Here is a 24,454-nt window from a genome sequence, read left to right as displayed (position 1 = left end):
AATATTATAGCATCTGATGAATATGGCATATATTATAATTATATTGCATAAGCACACCATTCCTTTTTACTGAATCTTCAGCTCTGTCTGCAGGGAAGATGTCTGACGTCCGCGCCGCGAGGAAACGGCAGCAGCTGAACAACCTGGTCGCCATGGTGACGGAGCTGGCCCGACCGGGGGACACCGTGGTAGATTTCTGCAGCGGAGGGGTACGTCCGTCAGTCCTTCGGTCCGTCTCTCGATCCTTCCATCCCCCTCTGTCGCTCTGTCCTCATTAGTCTGTCTGTCAGAAATCAGGATGAAAGGGTGCATTTCTTCTCTTATCTTCTTTCCCCTCTCTCTTTTTGAAAACCCTTGTTATTCCATGCACAGACAGACAGACAGGAGGGAGACGGAGTGTAGTGATGAAGGGAGTGTACAGTACACTTCACAGCAGTAGCACTGACTGGGTGGGTAATGGGTCAATATTGGAATGGACAGAGCGGTAGGCCGCTACTGATCACACAAGCCCTTTGATGTGCTCGGCTTCTCTTTGAGCTTTGTTTTTCTCTGTATGTATTTGTCTTGTCTTTTTCCGTGTTGCGTTTTTCCAGGGCCACGTCGGGATCGTTCTGGCTCACACGCTGCCCGACTGCCAGGTAGGTTGAACGTTGAAACTACTGTCTTGTCTACCAAGTTGAAACTAGCTCGCCATTTGCTCGCATTAGGGTGGCTTGACATAATTGATACAGAGTTACACATTCGTGTTGTGTTTTTCCAGAGAATTTTTTATTTTCGAGCATGTCGTATCTCATTCATTTCTTTACAAATAGCAGTCTTAGTAGGAGAATTTAATTATTTTACACTGTAGAGTTGTATTTTATTCCCAAATAAATCTTAGACTTTTAGCCTAAAGGCAGGTCCAGTAAGCTATTGATAACCTTGGAGGTAAGAGTCAACTAAGAGTAACATTAGATTAGAAAAGTGTAAGAGGTAATAATATATAAATAAATAATATGCCATTTAGCAGACATTTTTATCCAAAGGGAATTAGTCATGCGTGCATACAGAGAACCCGAGTTGATTAGCTAAATGTAAGAGGTCATCTTGTGTGGTTAACTGCAGGTGATCCTGATAGAGAACAAGGAGGAGTCTCTGGTTAGAGGGAAGGTGAGGAGTGCTGAACTGGGCCTGACCAACATAGGCTTCATCCAGGCCAACCTGGACTACTTCACTGGACCCTTCCACATAGGGGTGAGTACAGATGAATATTACAACTTGTGTTTGATCATTTAACAGATGCTTTTACATGACTGTCGACATTGACAGTGGCACGTACATGCAGTTTGTGAGTCCTATAAGGAAATCAAACCCACAACAAGGTGTTGCCAGAACTATGCTAGTCTAACCCACTGAGACATTCATATTCACTACACAGGCATTAATATGGAAGCTCATTCCATGTCTTTTACCTGACGTACTTACTGTGCACCATGAGACTTACTACTGTACAGCTTAGCAAACGGGTTGATTTCACCAGTACTTCTAGATGGCTCATCTTCTCAAGTTGTCAATGTGACACTTGAGAGAATACTCAGTTTGCACACGAAAGGAATCGTCCACAGCGTTGCTGCTCTCAAAGTGTCTTATCTACATTGTCACAGGGTAGAGAAGCAGGATTCCTTTTTGTTCAGTTATGGATTTCGAATGATTTACCAGAACTGGGACTTATTTTGCGATAAGTTTAGCCCACATTTGAACGTTTGAGAGAGAAACTTTTTACTGCTTATTTTGGTAATTTCTGTTCTCCAGTTGATTATATTGGGGACCGTGTCCTTCCCTTCTCTGAGGATTCTATCAGAAGAACATTACGACCAAGCTTTTCCGTGCTCCATTTTCATTAGAAGTACCTTTTTCTCCCCGGCCTCCTCCTCCAATACTTTGAAAAGAAAACACATTTTCCTGTTAATTGCTTACTTTGCAGAGCGTTGAAGTGGAGCGAAAACAAACACCCTGCCAAAAGATGTAGGAGCAATATGTGCTATTCAGGCAGAGGTTAGAAGGAATAACCGTTTGGAAGAGGAAAATGTTTATCATAAAGGCACAATGTTTCAACTCCCCAGCTATTTGCACCGTTTATCACGTTGACCTCTCATTTTGACCACATGAATCATCTAACTCCGCCAGTTGACTCGTTTGCATCTGTATCAGCCAGTGTGTGTGTGTATGTGTGTTTTGTTGCTCGTTCACACACACACACAAGTCTCCCTTGCTGTGCTAGATAATAGTGATTGTGGTTTATTTCACTCAGCGAGCCGCTGCTACAGCAGTTCTAAGTTACTTCACTTGCTCTCTCCTCCACACAGTCTGTGGGCCAGATGAGATTAGAGCCTACAATTTACTGTGTGTGTGTGTGTGTGTGTGTGTGTGTGTGTGTGTGTGTGTGTGTGGGTCTCCCGCAGTGTATTTCAGTTCCTCTCCTCTCCTGCCAGAATCGAATAACAGCGGCCCTCTAACGACCTGAACTGCCTAATTAGTCCCAAATTAAACGAGTTGTCGTTAATTACGCTATTATCAGGTCTATTTTGATCTGCTTGTGTTGGCTGTTGGCCACAGAACAGGTGCTTGTTTGATTTAGGAATTCATTAGCTTGGTTCAACCAGCTTGGATGCTAACTTCCCCGTTGTGTCACTTCACTCATCACGGTGAGGTCAGAGTTCAGTCAGGGTTAACCAGGGCAGGAAGTAACCTCCCCCGTCCCAAATGAACTGTAAGGCCTGAGTGTGTATTAAACCTAGATGCTAAGTGTTGGTGTTAATCATGTATTTATTTGATAGGGACAGATACAATGAAAACATTCACCTTTAACTATCAAGTGTCAGATCATCGTTCATAATAATTGATTGGAAAACTAAATGTCTATTATGTTATAGTATATCATGTCTCTAAAATATGTGAAACATAATGTTTAAATGTAAATCACGTTATGGCCGTCTCTCCTTCCAGTACATTATGTTACTAGATGTTCAGATAGTGAGTCATCATAGCTGAGATTCAGACTAGAATCTGTACTGTACTTCAGGCTTGTTGTTTCTCCCTGCATCCCCCAGGCTGAGGTCCAGGAGGTTTATATTTGTCTATCAGTCCCTCCCTAAAAGAGGTCAAACATGATGTTGAAGGTAGACTGTGATATGACGTAGATGCAGAAAGAAAACAGCGTAGTTGGTGTATTTCCACAACTAAGAGCGTTGAAGGCCAGGCTCAACTTCTCCACTGTGAATGTGTGAAGCGAACGTGTGCAGATACTGTGTGTGAGCCAAGTCTTGCATCTCGCTCATCTCAGTATCTGCAGTGATATCTTTTTGAAAATAAAATGTCAAATGTATTCTATGTCCATCTATTCTCCCAGGTATATTATGTTACGAGGTGTTCAGACAGTGAGTCATCGTAGAGAGTTTCAGACTAGACAGACATTGTGCTGAAGGCTTCCTCCTCCAATCTCTCTGTCTGTGACACCAATAGAAGGTACACTACACTACATGACCAAAAGTATGTGGACACCTCTTTGTCGAACATCTCATTCCAAAATCATGGGCATTAATATGGAGCTGGTCCCCCCTTTGCTGCTTTAACAGCCTCCGCTCTTCTGGGAAGGCTTTCCTCTAGATGTTGGAACATTGCTGCGGGGACTTGCTTCCATTCACCCACAAGAATATTAGTGAGGTCGGGCATTGATGTTGGGCGATAAGGCCTAGATAACAGTCGGTGTTCCAATTCATCCCAAAAGTGTTTGATGGGGTTAAGGTCAGGGCTCTGTGCAGGCCAGTCAAGTTCTTCCACAGCGATCTTGACACCAATCTCGACAATCCATTTCTGTATGGACCTCGCTTTATGCACAGTGGCATTGTCATGCTGAAACAAGAAAGAGCCTTCTTCTTCTTCTTGAAACTGTTGCCACAAAGTTGCAAGCACAGAATCGCCTAGAATGTCATTGTATGCTGTAGCGTTAAGATTTCCCTTCACTAGAACTAAGGGGCCTTGCCCAAACCATAAAAAACAGCCCCAGACCATTATTCCTCCTCCACCAAACTTTACAGTTGGCATTGTGCATTGTGGCAGATAGCGTTCTCCTGGCATCCGCCGAATACAGATTAGTCTGTGGACTACCAGATGGTGAAGCGTTATTAATCACTCCAGAGAATGCGTTTCCACTGGTCCAGAGTCCAATGGCGATGAGCTTTCCACCACTCCAGCCAGCGCTTAGTATTGCGCATGGGGATTTAGGCTTGTGTGCGGCTGCTCGGACATGGAAACCCATTTCATGAAGCTCCCAACAAGCAGTTATTGTGCTGACGTTGCTTCCAGAGGCAGTTTTGGAGCTTGGTAGTGAGTGTTGCAACCGATGACAGACGATTCTACGCGCTTCAGCACTCAGCGGTCCCGTTCTGTGAGCTTGTATGGCCTACCACTTTGCGGCTGAGCCGTTGTTGCTCCTAGACGTTTACACTTCACAATAACAGCACTTTCATTTGACCGGGGCAGCTCTAGCAGGGCAGCAATTTGACGGACTAACTTGTTGAAGTGACATCCTATGACGGTGCAAATGATGACAGTCACTGAGCTCTTCAGTAACGCCATTCTACTACCAATTTTGTCTATGGAGATTGCATGGCGGTGTGCTTTATTTTATTTTATTTTATTTTACCTTTATTTAACCAGGTAGGCAAGTTGAGAACAAGTTCTCATTTACAATTGCGACCTGGCCAAGATAAAGCAAAGCAGTTCGACAGATACAAACGACACAGAGTTACACATGGAGTAAAAACATACAGTCAATAATGCAGTATAAACAAGTCTATATACAATGTGAGCAAATGAGGTGAGAAGGGAGGTAAAGGCAAAAAAAGGCCATGATGGCAAAGTAAATACAATATAGCAAGTAAAATACTGGAATGGTAGTTTTGCAATGGAAGAATGTGCAAAGTAGAAATAAAAAAATAATGGGGTGCAAAGGAGCAAAATAAATAAAATAAAAATTAAATACAGTTGGGAAAGAGGTAGTTGTTTGGGCTAAATTATAGGTGGGCTATGTACAGGTGCAGTAATCTGTGAGCTGCTCTGACAGTTGGTGCTTAAAGCTAGTGAGGGAGATAAGTGTTTCCAGTTTCAGAGATTTTTGTAGTTCGTTCCAGTCATTGGCAGCAGAGAACTGGAAGGAGAGGCGGCCAAAGAAAGAATTGGTTTTGGGGGTGACTAGAGAGATATACCTGCTGGAGCGTGTGCTACAGGTGGGAGATGCTATGGTGACCAGCGAGCTGAGATAAGGGGGGACTTTACCTAGCAGGGTCTTGTAGATGACATGGAGCCAGTGGGTTTGGCGACGAGTATGAAGCGAGGGCCAGCCAACGAGAGCGTACAGGTCGCAATGGTGGGTAGTATATGGGGCTTTGGTGATAAAACGGATTGCACTGTGATAGACTGCATCCAATTTGTTGAGTAGGGTATTGGAGGCTATTTTGTAAATGACATCGCCAAAGTCGAGGATTGGTAGGATGGTCAGTTTTACAAGGGTATGTTTGGCAGCATGAGTGAAGGATGCTTTGTTGCGAAATAGGAAGCCAATTCTAGATTTAACTTTGGATTGGAGATGTTTGATATGGGTCTGGAAGGAGAGTTTACAGTCTAACCAGACACCTAAGTATTTGTAGTTGTCCACGTATTCTAAGTCAGAGCCGTCCAGAGTAGTGATGTTGGACAGGCGGGTAGGTGCAGGTAGCGATCGGTTGAAGAGCATGCATTTAGTTTTACTTGTATTTAAGAGCAATTGGAGGCCACGGAAGGAGAGTTGTATGGCATTGAAGCTTGCCTGGAGGGTTGTTAACACAGTGTCCAAAGAAGGGCCGGAAGTATACAGAATGGTGTCGTCTGCGTAGAGGTGGATCAGGGACTCACCAGCAGCAAGAGCGACCTCATTGATGTATACAGAGAAGAGAGTCGGTCCAAGAATTGAACCCTGTGGCACCCCCATAGAGACTGCCAGAGGTCCGGACAGCAGACCCTCCGATTTGACACACTGAACTCTATCAGAGAAGTAGTTGGTGAACCAGGCGAGGCAATCATTTGAGAAACCAAGGCTGTCGAGTCTGCCGATGAGGATATGGTGATTGACAGAGTCGAAAGCCTTGGCCAGATCAATGAATACGGCTGCACAGTAATGTTTCTTATCGATGGCGGTTAAGATATCGTTTAGGACCTTGAGCGTGGCTGAGGTGCACCCATGACCAGCTCTGAAACCAGATTGCATAGCAGAGAAGGTATGGTGAGATTCGAAATGGTCGGTAATCTGTTTGTTGACTTGGCTTTCGAAGACCTTAGAAAGGCACGGTAGGATAGATATAGGTCTGTAGCAGTTTGGGTCAAGAGTGTCCCCCCCTTGAAGAGGGGGATGACCGCAGCTGCTTTCCAATCTTTGGGAATCTCAGACGACACGAAAGAGAGGTTGAACAGGCTAGTAATAGGGGTGGCAACAATTTCGGCAGATAATTTTAGAAAGAAAGGGTCCAGATTGTCTAGCCCGGCTGATTTGTAGGGGTCCAGATTTTGCAGCTCTTTCAGAACATCAGCTGAATGGATTTGGGAGAAGGAGAAATGGGGAAGGCTTGGGCGAGTTGCTGTTGGGGGTGCAGTGCTGTTGTCCGGGGTAGGAGTAGCCAGGTGGAAAGCATGGCCAGCCGTAGAAAAATGCTTATTGAAATTCTCAATTATGGTGGATTTATCAGTGGTGACAGTGTTTCCTATCTTCAGTGCAGTGGGCAGCTGGGAGGAGGTGTTCTTATTCTCCATGGACTTTACAGTGTCCCAGAACTTTTTTGAGTTAGTGTTGCAGGAAGCAAATTTCTGCTTGAAAAAGCTAGCCTTGGCTTTTCTAACTGCCTGTGTATAATGATTTCTAGCTTCCCTGAACAGCTGCATATCACGGGGGCTGTTCGATGCTAATGCAGAACGCCATAGGATGTTTTTGTGTTGGTTAAGGGCAGTCAGGTCTGGGGAGAACCAAGGGCTATATCTGTTCCTGGTTCTAAATTTCTTGAATGGGGCATGTTTATTTAAGATGGTTAGGAAGGCATTTAAAAAAAATATCCAGGCATCCTCTACTGACGGGATGAGATCAATATCCTTCCAGGATACCCCGGCCAGGTCGATTAGAAAGGCCTCCAGCACTCTGGTCCTCCTATAATTACCTATCTTCTAGTCCCCTACGTGACTGGAACGATGCCTCCAGATAGTCATGGCCAAAGACGGGCCAACCCAGGCCAAGGTACTGCAGGGCCCCAGTGTGGTCGGGGGTGGCGGGGGGAGAGAGATGCTCCGGCGCTACATGGCAGCCAAACAACAGGACGATAAGGTCCCTTAAATCTCTAGGCTGCAGTGCATTTCTCAGGAGCTTCGTCCAACTCTCCCTGGAAAAGCCTGGCTGAGGTGTTCTGAAGCCTTCTGCCGCGACCACAGAATGAGAGCGTATACAATAAATCTGTGTCTGCGTTTTTTTTCTAGTTGGGAAGGGCAAATGTCAGAATCCACAGAGAAAAGGCCAAGCTGTGGCATATGGATGTAAGGGATGCAGGTGGTATATATTAGAGCTGTGATGGATTACAGCAGTCAGCTGCCCACATACATGTGATGTGGACTTAATGTAACGTTGGGGGACGTTCATCCTGGAAAGAATGGTCGTAATCCGCTCTCTAGCGATTTGCTATAATTCGAATCTTAAGTCTTGGAAGAGGCTGTCTCGCACATTGAACAGAATCTGTTGTACGTGGACGTGGCCGACTCAACATGTAGTATCTCGAACTTTGTCTCTGGGGATCTTTTTGAAGTTCTCCCAACACCTCATTTTGAATCCTCCATTCAGAGCTGATGACGTTGGAGAAATACTTAGGAGTTAGCTAGCTAGTGTTTCTGACTGGGCTCCAATGCTAGGGTGCTGATTGAGAATTACATGTAGTAACAGTAGGCTGATAAGTACTACCCAGAGCCATAATATTTAGTTATATGTTATATATTTTGTTCTAGTTCTCGACATTCAGATAGTTACATAGCATTGTTTACATTTTCCGCCTGTAATGTTAATGGGGAGCTAACTTGGCTGCCATAGAATGTTGAAGTGTCATGTAAATGCTTCATAATGCAGAAACCTCATTGGCCCAACTCTCTAAATACATGGCCCTGGTCCAACCTAATCCCAACTAAACATGGTTCCTGGTGCTCAAGTCCACCTACCATAGATGTTATGGGATTTGGATGGAAATGTCTTAGCTCTCAGTCGAAGAGGCTCTCCTCAGAGTTATCAACATCTACTAATCCAGTGATTACCAAACCTCTCCTCGAGTACCCCAACCATGCCGCTTATCTGATGTATTTCAGAAAGTACTAACACTCTGGAATCAATTTGTCAACGGATCATCTAACACTGTACTAATGGATATCGACTTGAAGTGGGCCTCCAGGACAAGGATATTAGGAAAACAGTCTGCTATAGTAGAGTCCCAGAGGTTCTATCTCTGTCTCTCTCTCTCCATTTCTATCTCTTCGTCTCTTTCTCTCAATTTCTCTCTCTCCATCTCTCTCTCTGTCTCTTTCACTCCATCGCTCTTTCTCCGTCGCTCTCTCTCCATTTCTTTCTCTCCATCTCTTTCTCTCCATCTCTCTCTGTCCATCTCTCTCTCCACTGCTCTCTCTCTCTCTCTCCACCCAGCATCCTCTAACCACTCCTCAGGTAATGTGTATTGAGATGCAGAGCAACAGGCACGGTTTACCTGCTCAATAGGAAACCCGGTCCCTCCGTGCCGCCACTGCTAAACGACTCAAAAGTTTGTTTACTCCACACGTTCAGCATCAAACGGCTTCTTTAACTAGTTAATCAGTGAGGTTTTTTTTTCTTCGCCAAACGGTTCGGTTTGTTTTCCCTATTGACTCAGGGTTAGGTTTGCTAGATGTTTTCCAATGAGGTGTATCGTACCGTGATGATGCGATGGATGCAGAGAAAGAGGGTGTTCTGATTAGGTAATATTTAACAAATTTGTGTGACCGTTTGTGTGTGTGTGCCTGTGTTTTAACGTGTGTGAATGTGTGTGCCTGTGTTTTAACGTGTGTGTGTGTGTGTCTCCAGGTGGCCCTCCATGCGTGTGGCGTTGCGACAGACATGGTGGTAGAGCAGTGTATCCAGGCGGGAGCGACCTTCGTGGTCAGCCCCTGCTGCTACGGCTTCATCCAGAACACACTGAAGTTCACCTTCCCCAGGAGGTCTGTCTGCCTGTCTGTCTCAATGTATGTCTTTCTGCCTGTCTCTCTGTCTCAATGTCTGTCGGTCTGTCTGAGTTGTCTTTATCGTGTGCCTCCTTACCCATCTTCTTCTGTTATCTTTATCGACTGTATCTCACACCATTTCTGCCTCTCTCTCTCCCTCTCTCTCGCTCCACCGTTCTCTCCATCTTTATTTGTACCTCTCTGCCTCTCTCCCTCTCTCTCGCTCCACCGGTCTCTCCATCTTCATTTGTACCTCTCTGCCTCCTCTATCTGCGTTGGTCTCTGGCTTATGTTCTCTTCCACAGCATCTACGACTTCTGTGTCACCCTGCTCTCTCATTCAGTCCATTCAATCAGCATTAGGAGAATGATCTTTCAGTACAGGGCTGCTGTCACAAAATGACAGGGTAAAAAAACCACTGCATAACCAAATAAGTTGGCGAACACGAATCACTGATCACTCCGAAAATGTCTTCTGCTCATTTCATTCTGGGGCCGAGCCGAAATAACTTATGCGTTTGATGCCTTGATATTTTCCTAGGCTGAGGTACGATCCGAAGAGTGTGAATTGTGCTTGAGGGCATGAACAGGAGGGAGAGGGAGAAAAATGTAGGAGCTAGTTTATTGTGCTGTTGTTCCTGTTGCCATGACAGCACTCTGACTGACTGGTGTGTGAAGTGGCTGGTATGAGAACTAGGAGGAAGGATGCATGACATGTTGACAACACAAAGGCCTCAATGACCACAAAACATGTTATTCTAAAGAGAGAATGCACTGAAGGTTGTGGTATATCATTGCTACTGGCATAGCTAAAGGCTGTTACTAGATATGAGGCAGGCCCTGTAGCAGTGTCAGTATTCATGCTACTCTGCACTACACCACCGCCTTAACTAGTTCATCCTCAGGTTATGGTCCCGAAGACAAACTTTCACCAAGAGTCAACATACCAAGTTTAAATCCCCAAGTGTTGAAGTGTTGTCTGCAGAATACCTGCGTTTTTTATATTCCGCACCTGCTCAGGATGTGTGTACATCATTTTGACAGTACGTAGCTATGGATTATGTGACTGTGAGGCTATAGTCGGCCAAGTGAAACATTAGAGTCCTCAACTGAGTGTCCGTGACGTGACGTGACCTTTGACGTCTTCGGTGCCGTGTTGATTATTAGCTAGCTTTAAGCTCTTTCTCGCTACTCTTTAACATCACAATCAAACTGCCTGTTTCCCAGGACGTCGGATAAAGAACTTGCTCAAAATGAGCATTGTTTTGGTTTTTTGTCACGTATGGAGTTTATCATCAGAAGATAGTTTGTCATGACTTATCAAGACAAAAGAAGGTGGACTTAGTATGTGAATGTCAGTGTAAACAATAGACACTAGTACAATGCAATACAAATAGTTGTCCCACAGAAAAGCACAACGTGCAGATTTACTGAAAAGTTTTTACACTTGAATGGTCTTTTCTCTAAGCATTATTCCCAAAATATCTCACTTCTTTCAAATTCTCTCTTTTTTTGCAGCAAAAGGTTTCTGGAGACACTGAGTTACAAGGTAGGTTCAATTCATTTCAAATGAGGGTTAGATTTCCCACGCAATGTATTATTTGTTTGGATGCATATCATATCAGCAGCGAAGATTGAACTAAGTCAGATTTAATTAGTCTTTTTTATTTAACGTGATTGCGAACAGTGTTCTCCTACACATGTTACAACAGGTTTGACCCCTCAGTTATAAAACATTATAATTTACACTCATGCTGAAAGCTGTTGCTCCCTTGCCAGGAATTACAAGAGGTTATTTATATATATATATATATATATATATATATCATTACTGAAAACCTAATAGACTCCAGAAGAGCCCTGTTTTAGATGCAAAACACATACACGGTTTAATTTTAAGTGTAGTCCTAGTCATGTTCTTTTCCATTCGCTGACTCTTTGCAGAGAGAGGAGGGGAGAGAGTGAGAAGGGGAGGTAGAGAGAATAAACTATCTGACCTCAGAAATAGCTCTCCTGTTGATTTATCCTGAATGTATCCTGGGAACTAAAACCAGCTTTTACAGGAACTACGTTGTTACAATACCACTAATACTAATAATAATTTATACAACTTTTTTTTGTGCTATTCATTACACATTAATCATCATGAGTAGATCGACGGTCAAGAGACTGAATGTTGACAAAGTTCATGTCTTGATTGAGGTCGGCGGAAGTTCAAATACTATTCCAAATGTACATTTTAGTAATTTAGCAGATGTACTTGTCCTCTGTGGGAATCGAACCCATAACCCTGTTGTTGCAAGGCTCTACCAACGAAGCCGCACAGGAGGACAGATGCATCCTTACTTCACTCCCTTCCTTGGAGTCATCAATGTTTGGTAGTAAAAGCAAGGCCCTATGTCAGATCAGTAATTACTTCAAGGAAGACAGGATGCCTTTTCAGAGTATCAGAACAGGGCCTAAGTCTTATCACTTGACACTGACAGTGCACTGAACTGGTAGGAGATGATGGCATCATAATATCTTAATGATGTTAGGCAGGGTTCCCCAACTGCCGGCCCGCATGCCGAATTTGGCCCGCATGCCGAATTTGGCCCGCATGCCGAATTCGGCCCGCATGCCGAATTTTTTTTGGACTTAAGACTTTAAAAACAACATTAAATCAGCTCCAAGTGATTTTAATTTTGGAAATCTGTTCCAAATTGTTCCCACACATAATAGAGAGACATTCACTATATATACAAAAGTATTAGGACACCCCTTCAAATTAGGGGATTTGGCTATTTCAGCCACACAAACATTGGCCTTACTGAGGAGCTCACCGTTATAGGAGGCCACCTTTTCAACAAGTCAGTTTGTCAAATTTCTGCCCTGCTAGAGTTGTAAGTGCTGTAATTATGAAGTGGAAACCTTTAGGAGCAACAGCGGCTCAGGCGTGATGTGGTAAGCCACACAAGCTCACAGAACGGGACCGCCAAGTGCTGAAGCGCGTATTGCGTAAAAATCATATGTCCTCGGTTGCAACGCTCACTACAGAGTTCCAAACTGCCTCTGGAAGCAACATCAGCACAATACCTGTTTGTTGGGAGCTTCATGAAATGGTTTTCCACGGCCAAGCAGCTGAGCACAAGCCTAAGATCACCATGCGCAATGCCAAGCGTCGGCTGAAGTGGTGTAATGCTCGCCGCCATTGGACTCTGAAGAAGTGGAAACACATTCTCTGGACTGATGAATCACACTTCACCGTCTGGCAGTCCAACGGGTTTGGCAGGTGCCAGGAGAACGCTACCTGCCTCAATGAATAGTGTCAACTGTAAAGTTTGGTGGAGGAGGAATAATAATCTGGGGATGTTTTTCATGGTTCGGGCCCTTTAGTTCCAATGAAGGGAAATCTTAACCCTACAGCATAGTGACATTCTAGACGATTCTGTGCTTCCAACTTTGTGGCAACAGTTTGGGGAAGGCCCTTTCCTGTTTCAGCATGACAATGCCCCTTTGCACAAAGTGAAGTCCATACAGAAATAGTTTTGTTGAGATAGGTGTGGAAGAACTTGACTGGCCTGCACAAAGCCCCATCGAACACCTTTGAGATGAATTAGAGTTCTGACTGCGAGCCGGCCTAATCACCCAACATCAGTGCCCAACCTCCTAATGCTCTTGTGGCTAAATGGAAGCAAGTCCCTGCAGCAATATCTAGTGGAAAGTCTTCCCAGAATAGTTCTTATTTTTTATGTTTTAAATGTAATCTTTATTTAACTAGGCAAGTCAGTTAAGAACAAATTCTTATTTAAAATGACAGCCTCCTGAGAACAGTGGGGTAACTGCCTCGTTCAGGCAGAACGACAGATTTGTACCTTGTCAGCTCGGGGATTCACAACGCTCTAACCACTAGGCTACCTGCCGGCCCAGAGCGGAGGCTGTTATTACTGACTTTATTGTCCCCATGGGGAAATGTTGTTGCAGTGTCATGTACACGTTTAAAGTGGCGTTTAAATACAAAACAAAATTGCCAATACAACTTTCATAACAGTTACATACCAATAAAACACGGTACAGGGGGTGGCTTGGGTCTAAAATGATTTTGTGAGCCTTGAGCAGAGCCCTGACCTTAAAGATCTCATCCAGGCCTGTCTGTTTGACTCCAAGTACCTTGGGGAGGGCCCTGACCTTAAAGATCTCATCCATGCCTATCTGTTTGACTCCAAGTACCTTGGGGAGGGCCCTGACCTTAAAGATCTCATCCATGCCTATCTGTTTGACTCCAAGTACCTTGGGGAGGGCCCTGACCTTAAAGATCTCATCCATGCCTGTCTGTTTGACTCCAAGTACCTTGGGGAGGGCCCTGACCTTAAAGCTCTCATCCAGGCCTGTCTGTTTGACTCCAAGTACCTTGGGGAGGGAGGGCCCTGACCTTAAAGATCTCATCCATGCCTATCTGTTTGACTCCAAGTACCTTGGGGAGGGAGGGCCCTGACCTTAAAGATCTCATCCAGGCCTGTCTGTTTGACTCCAAGTACCTTGGAGAGGGAGGGCCCTGACCTTAAAGATCTCATCCAGGCCTGTCTGTTTGACTCCAAGTACCTTGGGGAGGGAGGGCCCTGACCTTAAAGATCTCATCCAGGCCTGTCTGTTTGACTCCAAGTACCTTGGGGAGGGAGGGCCCTGACCTTAAAGATCTCATCCATGCCTGTCTGTTTGACTCCAAGTACCTTGGGGAGGGAGGGCCCTGACCTTAAAGATCTCATCCAGGCCTGTCTGTTTGACTCCAAGTACCTTGGGGAGGGAGGGCCCTGACCTTAAAGATCTCATCCAGGCCTGTCTGTTTGACTCCAAGTACCTTGGGGAGGGAGGGCCCTGACCTTAAAGATCTCATCCAGGCCTGTCTGTTTGACTCCAAGTACCTTGGGGAGGGAGGGCCCTGACCTTAAAGATCTCATCCAGGCCTGTCTGTTTGACTCCAAGTACCTTGGGGAGGGAGGGCCCTGACCTTAAAGATCTCATCCAGGCCTGTCTGTTTGACTCCAAGTACCTTGGGGAGGGCCCTGACCTTAAAGATCTCATCCATGCCTGTCTGTGTGACTCCAAGTACCTTGGGGAGGGAGGGCCCTGACCTTAAAGATCTCATCCAGGCCTGTCTGTTTGACTCCAAGTACCTTGCTTGCTGTGGTGATAATCCTTCTCAGCATATTTCTCTGTCTGACAGTGGCATTGCCAAACCAACAAACAATACAAAAAGATAAAATTCTCCCAATGAAAGATTTGTACAAAATAGTCAGTATAGTACAGTCTACATTAAAAGATCCCAGCTTTTTGAGAAAGAACAGTCTCTGTTGGCTCTTTTTGTAGATCAGGTCTGTATATTTACTCCACTGAAGCTTATTGTCCAAGAGGACACCCTGGTATTTGTATTCCTCTACAATCTCTATGTTCTGACCTCTGATAGATGTTGCGGAGGTAGGTGTTATACGCTTCCTGAAGTCTATGCACGTCTCTTTGGTCTTGTTGGTATTGAGAACCAAGTGTGATTCCTCACACCACTCTACAAAGTAATCTAGGACCAGGCCATGATGTTCCTCGTCATCATGCAACAAGCTGATCAAGGCAGTGTCATCAGCGAACTTAACAAGGTGTCTGTCAGAATGGGAACTAGTACAACTATTAGTTATAGCAGCAAGGGGGGGACCAACTCCAAATGAATGCTTTTGGAATGAGATGTTGGACCAGCAGGTGTCCACATACTTTAGGCCATGTGCTGTATGTGGTAATTAACAAATGTAAGCAAGGTTTGAAATGATTATGTTTAGTCAATTATACACTACCGTTCAAAAGTTTGGGATTACTTAGAAATGTCCTTGTTTTTGAAAGAAAAGCACATTGTCCATTAAAATAACATTAAATTGTCACCTCACAAGTCCTCAACTGGCAGCTATATTAAATAGTACCCGCAAAACACAGTCTCAACGTCAACAGTGAAGAGGCGACTCCGGGATTCTGGTCTTCTAGGCAGAGTTGCAAAGAAATAACATATCTCAGACTGGCCAATAAAAATAAAAGATTAAGACGGGCAAAAGACCACAGACACTGTACAGAGGAACTCTGCCTAGAAGGCCAGCATCCCGGAGTCGCCTCTTCACTGTCGACGTTGAGACTGGTGTTTTGCAGGTACTGTTTAATGAAGTGATGCTCCAGAAACTTGTCTAAAGAAGGCCAGTTTTATTGCTTCTTTAATCAAAACAACAGTTTTCAGCTGTGCTAACTTCGCAAAAGTATTTTCTTATTATCAATTAGCCTTAAAATGATCAACTTTGATTAGCTAACACAACGTGCCATTGGAACACAGGAGTGATGGCTGCTGATAATGGACCTCTATGCCTATGTAGATATTCCATAACAAAATCACCTGTTTCCAGCTACAATAGTCATTTACAACATTAACAATATCTACACTGTATTTCTGATCAATTTGATGTTATTTTAATGGACAAAAATGTTGCTTTTCTTTCAAAAACAAGGACATTTCTAAGTGACCCCAAACGTTAGTGTATCTACTTGGGCTTCTTGCAGTACATTTTATAGTCTACCAATGATGTGTAATTATCTTCCGGCCCCCTGACCATCTACTCAAGAAAAAAAGAATCCCGCGACTGAATCTAGTCAATGATCCCTGATGTATGGCCTCTCACTGCTCTAATCAACGGAGGCCTGCTATAGGGCCTCGCCATGACAAGTGGAACGTGACAGTTGATGTGTCTGAAAACGGACTACTACCAGTATATTTTGGTAATGGTCTATTCTCTGCAGGAAATCCAAGGTCTTAAAAGATTTTGTTTACAGATGAAAGAATCATTTTTCTCCCCATCTTAAAATACTGCTGGTGTATTTTACACTGAATTTAGGGTATGTGGTGGAAAGTCGTGTGTGTCATTTATCTCTGTTTTTTCTGTCTAGTTTGAAAGAAACTTTGACAAAGAAACTTGGCCACATAGTTGATCGCGTAATTGCTGTCTGGAAAGAGAAATCAATATTCCATTTTAAGCAACCGGATTCATTTTCCGGCAATTAACATACAAGTTCTCTCTCTCTCTCTCTCTCTCTAAACCTCCCTCTGTGCCGAATCATCACAATATGATTAACGATTCTATTTCATTTTCAACTAATTACTTTAGTCAAATCAAATCACTTTTTATTAGTCAGAATGCTTACTTACAAGCCACTAACCAACAATGTAGTTTAAAAAAATACAGATAAGAAAAATAAATAAAAGTAGCAAGTAATTAAAGAGCAGCAGTGAAATAACAACAGTGAGACTATATACAGGGGGGGTACCGGTACAGAGTCAATGTGTGGGGGCACTGGTTAGTTGAGGTAATATGTACATGTAGGTAGTAGGACTATGCATAGATGATAAAAGAGAGTAGCAGCGGTGTAAAAGAGGGGGGGGGCTGCAAATAGTCTGGGTAGCCATTTGATTAGGTGTTCAGGAGTCTTATGGCTTGGGAGTAGATTCTGTTTAGAAGCCCCTCGGACCTAGACTTGGCGCTCCGGTACTGCTTGCCGTGTGGTAATAGAGAGAACAGTCTATGACTAGGGTGACTGGAGTCTTTGACAATTTTTAGGGCCTTCTTCTGACACCACCTGGTATAGAAGTCCTGGATGGCAGGAAGCTTGGCCCCAGTGATGTACTGGGCCGTACTCGCGACCCTCTGTAGTGCCTTGCGGTCGGAGGCCGAACAGTTGCCGTACCAGGCAGTGATGCAACCAGTCAGGATGCTCTCAATGGTGCAGTTGTATAACTTTTTGAGGATCTGAGGACCCATGCCAAATATGTTCAGTCTCTTGAGGGAGAATAGGTTTTGTTATGCCCTCTTCATGACTGTCTTGGTGTACTTGGACCATGTTAGTTTGTTGGTGATGTGGACACCAAGGAACTTGAAGCTCTCAACCTGCTCCGCTGCAGCCATGTCGATGAGAATGGGGGCGTACTCGGCCCTCTTTTTCCTTTAGTCCACAATCATCTCCTTTGTCTTGATCACTTTGAGGGAGAGGTTGTTGTCCTGGCACCACACGGCCAGGTCTGTGACCTCCTCCCTATAGGCTGTCTCGTCGTTGTCGGTGATCAGACCTGCCACTGTTGTGTCATTGGCAAACTTAATGATGGTGTTGGAGTCGTGCCTGGCCGTGCAGTCATGTGTGAACAGGGAGTACAGGAGGGGACTGAGCACGCACCCCTGAGGGGCCCCTGTGTTGAGGATCAGCATGGCGGATGTGTTATCTACCCTTACCACCTGGGGGCAGCCCGTCAGGAAGTCCAGGATCCAGTTGCAGAGGGAGGTGTTTAGTCCCAGGGTCCTTAGCATATTGATGAGCTTTGAGGGCACTGTGGTGTTGAAGGCTGAGCTGTAGTCAATGAATAGCATTCTCACATAGGTGTTCCTTTTATCCATGTCGGAAAGGGCAGTGTGGAGTGCAATAGAGATGGCATCATCTGTTGATCTTTTGGGGCGGTATGCAAATTGGAGTGGGTCTAGGGTTTCTGGAATAATGGTGTTGATGTGAGCCATGATCAGCCTTTCGAAGCACTTCATGGCTACAGACGTGAGTGCTATGGGTCAGTAGTCATTTAAGCAGATTACCATAGTGTTCTTGGGCACAGGCACGTTGGTGGTCTTCTTAAAACATGTTGGTATTACAGACTCGTACAGGGAGAGGTTGAAAATGTCAGTGAAGACACTTGCCAGTTGGTCAGCGCATGATCACAGTACACGTCCTGGTAACCCGTCTGGCCTTGTGAATGTTGACCAGTTTATAGGTCTTACTCACATCGGCTGCGGAGAGTGTGATCACACAGTCTTCCAGAACAGCTGGTGCTCTCATGCATGATTCAGTGTTATTTGCCTCGAAGCGAGCATAGAAGTAGTTTAGCTCCTCTGGTAGGCTCGTGTCACTGGGCAGCACTTGGCTTTGCTTCCCTTTGTAGTCTGTAATGATTTGCAAGGCTTGCCACATCCGACGAGCGTTAGAGCCGGTGTTGTATGATTCAATCTTAGTCCTGTATTGAAGCTTTGCCTGTTTGATGGTTCGTTTTAAGGCATAGCGGGATTTCTTATAAGCTTCCGGGTTGGAGTCCCGCTCCTTGAAAGCGGCAGCTCTAGCCTTTAACTCAGTGCGGACGGATGTTGCCTGTAATCCATGGCTTCTGGTTGGGGTATGTATGTACGGTCACGGTGGGGACGATGTCATCGATGCACTTATTGATGAAGCCAACGACTGATGTAGTGTACTCCTCAATGCCATCGGAGGAATCCCAGAACAGTCTGTGCTAGCCAGTCTGTGCTATTCCAGTCTGTGCTAGCCAAACAGTCCTGTAGCTTAGCATCTGCTTACTCTGACCACTTTTTTATTGATCTGGTGCTTCCTTTAGTGTTTTGCTCCTCGTCTTAGCGAAGAGAGGCTGTATTATTGCGACTACGTTATTTCCACTCTAAAACCCAGATGAAGGCCAAAATGAAGATTTTTTTCATCAACTTCAGTTGTCCTCAGAGTTGCTGAATTTCCTCTTCACCTCACTATAAGACCTTAGCCACCAACACAGCCACTGGCCTAACAGAAACCAATATGGCATTTCACTGCTACTGTAACACAGTGGACCAACCAATCACAGTCTCGGGTGTGAACTCCTTCCCCCCTGAGCTAGTTGAACAGACTGACAGCGGAGCACCATGACAGATAGCACTCCGTGGCTGTAATACAACGCTAATGATGTGAGGTATTGGTGCTTGGCGCTGAGTCAGAGTGGTTGAACCGTGGCTAGGACGGTACTGTCCTGATCCTTCCACAGTGAAGAATGGAATCACTTAGAGCTAGAGGATAACTAGTGTCCTCCTGGGGTTGGGGGTTGTAGAAAAAGAGGTGTAGAAGATGACTAGATGGTGGATAAAGAAAGACATGAGAAGATGCCTACTGTTCCCTGGGTTTTGGTGTTTTTACCTTCTGCGGAAGAATAATTAGGAAGTGGTAAGAGCAGGAAGGAGACTCATCCTCCCAGAGGTCAGAGATGTGGCTCTAATGATGTACAGTATGACTTTCAGGAAAACCTGGAACAAACATTCTAATGCTGTGGTTGGTTGAAGTCTGTGTAAATAAAACATTTAATAAATATGCCATTTAGCATATGCTTTTTTCCAAAGCAACTTAGTTGTGTGCATATATTGGTGTGTCAGCTGATGAGTTTTAGCTGTAGCTGTGAGTTTGAGTTAACATTCTCTCTCTCTGTGCTCTCCCTCCATCTCTCTTTCTGTTCTCCCTCCACCTCTCTTTCTGTTCTCCCTCCATCTCTCTCTCTCTATGTTCTCTCTGTGCTCTCCCTCCACCTCTCTCTGTGCTCTCCCTCCACCTCTCTTTCTGTGCTCTCCCTCCACCTCTCTCTGTGCTCTCCCTCCATCTCTCTCTCTGTGCTCTCCCTCCATCTCTCTTTCTGTTCTCCCTCCATCTCTCTCTCTCTGTGTTCTCTGTGCTCTCCCTCCACCGCTCTCTCTGTGCTCTCCCTCCATCTCTCTCTCTGTGCTCTCTCTCTATCCCTCTCTCTGTGCTCTCCCTCCACCTCTCTCTCTGTGCTCTCCCTCCACCTCTCTTTCTGTGCTCTCTCTCTGTGCTCTCCCTCCATCTCTCTGTGCTCTCCCTTCATCTCTCTCTATGCTCTCCCTCCATCTCTCTCTCTGTGCTCTCCCTCCATCTCTCTCTCTGTGCTCTCCCTCCATCTCTCTCTCTGTGCTCTCCCTCCATCTCTCTCTGTGCTCTCCCTCCATCTCTCTCTCTGTGCTCTCCCTCCATCTCTCTCTCTGTGCTCTCCCTCCATCTCTCTCTCTGTGCTCTCCCTCCATCTCTCTCTCTGTGCTCTCCCTCCACCGCTCTCTCTGTGCTCTCCCTCCACCGCTCTCTCTGCTCTCCCTCCATTTAGGAGCACATGATCCTCTGCCGCTTCGCAGACCAGACAGCTGTCCAGCTGCCTTCAGAACGACGCTTAATAGGTGACACACTGTCACTCACACACACACATTGTGTTAACAATTGACCCCCAAATAAATGAGCACCTTTTAACACAAACAGGCCACTAATGTCATTTTTTCCATAATGGCACCGATTCATGTTGACCGCAAAGTCAAAGGGGATATTATTGTATATCTCCATCAAACTGATACTCCCTTCAGTACCTGGGTCCATATTTAAAAAGTGCCTCTGAGTAGTCTTGCTGATCTAGGATCAGGGCCCCCTTTCCATAGAATCTTATTCATCTTGATTTTAAAGGCAAAACATATTCTATACCAGCACATTCAATACTTGTGAATAATTAGTGAAGGTACTCCCCGTTGTGTTTTCACTTTGAACCGCCCTCGTACGTTCCCTACCTGACACTTCCTGTCATGGAATATTCCGCTGGCGGGGTGCTGTCGCCACCAAGACACCCCTTCCTCAACCTCTCCTCAACTCACACTTACCGTCTTTGATCTTATTCCTTATTCCCCGAGCCTGTCAGATCTGAGCGTCGGTCCGTCTGAGACTCGAGTGCTGTAGACGCGTTTGTTGTCTGTCTGGGTCTGCTTCAGAGCCACTGAGCAGCGTAATGTGGTTAGTGGGCTTTTGCCTTTAAAGCAAGCTTTGATAGGAGAGTGTCAGTGGAAGTGATCCCAAAGTACTAATCGGCAAGAAGAGAGTCGTTGGTACTGAAGAGGCCGGTCTAGGAAGCGTCTGCAGGAGAATGTTGAGAATGAGGGTCATATAAGGAAAGATGAACAGATCCTGGTGGAATGTCTTCATCTCTTATTCCGCCTCAATAAACTGAATGAAAGGCTGCTACTGTACAGAAGAGGCCTAAGGGTGTTATCCACAAAGGACTCACGTTGTTTATCCGTAGTAATATGAAGGCAAATTCTTCGAATTATTAGAACAAAGACAATTCTACTGTGAGACGCTGGGGGCCTTCTGTCAGTTGTTGTAGTTATGTACTGTGTCTCTGCACTGCAATTCACCTCTTAGTTGCCAGTGTGTGGAATATAAAGGAACTCCATTATTGTTCAATCAGGGACATCATCACTGTGCTCTTTGACCCCTCTCCTCCAGGTAAACAGTGCATGGGCCTGGTGGACCTGGACCGCTCCTGGGCAGCGGAGACTCATGGGTACTCTGTCAGGGTGATGACCATGGAGCCAGACAGCTGCTCCCCCAAGAACAACATGCTGGTGGGTGTTGCTGGAGGCGGGGCTGGAGGGGACAACTATGCCACACAGTAAACCAGAGGCATGTTCAGTTGGCACCCAAAGGAAGGTTGAAAAACAAAAGGAACTACCTCGACTTGTCCAATAAGAAGACAGATTTACGTTTGTTGTTGAAAAATGGTTTGCTACGGTTTGCCCTAATGATCACGACCCAGGGTTGTGTTCAGTCGGGAGAAAACGTCTTGAAGCCAAGTGAATCAGGGAGGGAGGGACTTGTAAGGAGAACATAGAACAGGACCCTGTAAGGAAACAAAAAGCATCAGTCGCTGGACCAAGATACTAAGTCAAATCAATCATCTTGGAGGAGTTGAGGGATTTGTCTTGAGATCAGAGAAGAATGAATCACCCTGGTTGAATTGATGATGATGATATTTGACCTACAATCAAGAAAAAGCCCTTTAGACCCTTTTCCCTAATGATGATCTGGGGCAGGTGTCCAAGTGTTTCGTTCTCTTGGAATGGTTTTATGGGTATTGGAACTGAGCAATGTCTTTATTTTATCCCTTAAATGAGTTTTAATGAGCGGGCAATTATGTGGATATTGAATTAATAAACACACTGGAACTTGAGTATATTCCAAAAGTCTTGTACAATGTTTATTTTTAACCATTTACTTTGCTCTATTACTTCATCCACACCAGGGCTCGCAACTGTTGATTTGATATACATTTAGGTCACTGCATTATGTAGCTGGATTGACATTTTAGTTCTGTTTCAAACCTTAGTTCTGTTTCAAACCTTAGTTCTGTTTCAAAAGTGTCTTAACTCATAAAGCCTGCTTCTTACCATTTCTATTTTCTATTTTTTGCCAAAACCATTCTTGTCTGCCCCAACAGGATTTACATGAAGTAAAATGAATGTTCCTACCTCAAACAGGGGGAAAATAAATGGATCATATTTCCACATGTCGTTTTTTGCTAATTGTATGAATAGCGATTCTGTAATGGTGCTCGGCCGTCTCCCGTCTCTCCTCCTAACCAATAATCAGGTATTACAAGAAGAAAAACGAAAGAAAACCTGCTCAAAAAATCCATCTGTCCTGCTTAGTTTTTAAATGATTCATTCTAATCTGGAGGCCGTCCATGTGAGACATTCAATGCTTTTGTTTGTTCTATTTCATTTTGTATATAAAGGTTCAGAATCTGATCAAAGCCAGCATAACTCTCAAACAGGGCTCATGCAGCATTTACCATGATTCCTCAAGGATGGTTTTGCCTTGTGCTGAGTGCCAGTGAAAAAAGGCCGTATTTTGCATATCCTAATACATCAACAGCATCTATGAATATTTCATGAAGGCTTGGCTGTTGGAAAGGTCAGCGTGCTAGATGGAGTACACTCTGTTGCTTCTAGAGACTAGTAGAGGGAGAAACCACAAAAACCATTTGTTGTAATGATATATTATATATACACTCCCTAAAGCTGTTTATTCTCGCAGTTGGTAGTTTATATGTGATGTCCATGCCAGAGGAGGCTGGTGGGAGGAGCTGTAGAAGGACGGGCCTCATTGTAACAACTGAAATGGCATATATGGAATGGAGTCAAACCTGGTTTCCATATGTTTGATAACGTTCAATTTATTCCATTCCAACCATTACAATGAGCCCGTCCTCCTATAGCTCATCCCACCATCCTCCTCTGGTCCATGCACCATATTCGTTGCGCCCGGGGCCTACGCCTTACAGAATTCCTTGGAAGGGCTTGAGATGAGAACACGGAGGTACTCGAATGGAATCTCACCCAGCCTCATTGTTCCACTAAGGGTTCTGACACTTCCAAGGCGTCCAATCTTCAGCTCCTCATCTGAATTCCGCAAGCAGAGTCAATCTATCCCGGGGTGAATGGCTAGAGACACTGCTCTCATCCAGGGGGATGGGATTATTTCAAAGGGAAACGGCTCCTTCCCCTAACTGCTGCCCGACCTTCAGCGCCTGCAGCTCTGCCCAAGTGTGCATGACGGAAATGCATATAGGCAGCAAGAGAGAGTAGGGGGGAATGGCCAGGCGAATCGTGCATTAGGGAAGGATACTGAAGTGCCGAGCAGGTAGAGGCAACCGGCCTTAGCCAACTACGCTCATAAGGGAATGAAGAGGGTTGGCTGCCGGCTGTGTGTACGTGCGTGCATTTGCTCAGAGAGAGTGGTGTGTGTGTGTGTGTGTGTGTGTGTGTGTGTAAAGGTAAAAGCGAAGCTTGAGCTTATTTCGCAGTTAATGAGCCTGCTGGGAGGATTTTGTTCCCGTTTCCAATCTATTTGTTTGTGGCCCTCTCTCTGCTTGGTGTAGGAGGGATGTATATTAATCATCATAGATCATTGTGTTCTAGTACAGCAGAGGTCCTGCCACCCTGGGGTTCGTTCAGGATCATTAAAGTCCTGTAGGCGTTTTAAAAACGTTCCACACCGTTCAACATAACCGACAAGGTTGAGTAATTGGTTTGCGAAAACGCTCTGTTTAAATGAGAAGTTAGAACTAAGTGGTCTTTTAGCAGTTTATTTTATTAACCACTGATTATTAACCATTTCCATTATAAACGTTCCCCTATTTCATTACACCCCATATTGTTTATGATAGAGAGTGGAACAGTTTATAGCTCCATATTTGGTCTGTTGATGTGAATTTCCCCCTATGACAAATACCAGGGCTTTATTTACGGTGTCCTTGGTTATATTATTTGGCCTTGCTGGGCTGGCAGGCGTGTAGAGACTGAGGAAGAGGCAGGCACTGATATACAAGCTCCTGTTAAAATGGGCATGAAAGTAGTTCCAATCCAACCATGGCCATACAGCTGCGGTTATTTTTTAGAGGCTTTTATCTTTAGAGGATGAAACTCTAAAGTAGCAAGTCCATATATTTTATTCTATGGAATGCAGGCCAGCACCAGTAATTAACCTATCTAGGTGTG

At 44.9% G+C, this 24,454-nt stretch overlaps 1 protein-coding gene across 1 annotated transcript; it reads left to right on the top strand.

Annotated features, from left to right (window-relative positions):
• Positions 1-44: 44 nt before the first annotated feature.
• Positions 45-22,461, top strand: LOC116374645 (glutathione S-transferase C-terminal domain-containing protein-like; the record flags this gene model as incomplete). The annotated part of the gene is made up of 7 exons (XM_031828222.1): positions 45-209; positions 594-638; positions 1,105-1,233; positions 9,149-9,282; positions 10,803-10,833; positions 20,242-20,311; positions 21,402-22,461. Coding segments are annotated over 7 exons (744 nt in total), but the record flags the coding sequence as incomplete, so codon positions are not given.
• Positions 22,462-24,454: the final 1,993 nt, after the last annotated feature.

This window comes from Oncorhynchus kisutch, linkage group LG7, assembly GCF_002021735.2.
Source record: "Oncorhynchus kisutch isolate 150728-3 linkage group LG7, Okis_V2, whole genome shotgun sequence".
Classification (NCBI taxonomy): domain Eukaryota; kingdom Metazoa; phylum Chordata; class Actinopteri; order Salmoniformes; family Salmonidae; genus Oncorhynchus; species Oncorhynchus kisutch.
The sequence above is the reverse complement of the archived record's forward strand: the minus strand, read 5'-3'. Positions and strand labels throughout refer to the sequence as shown.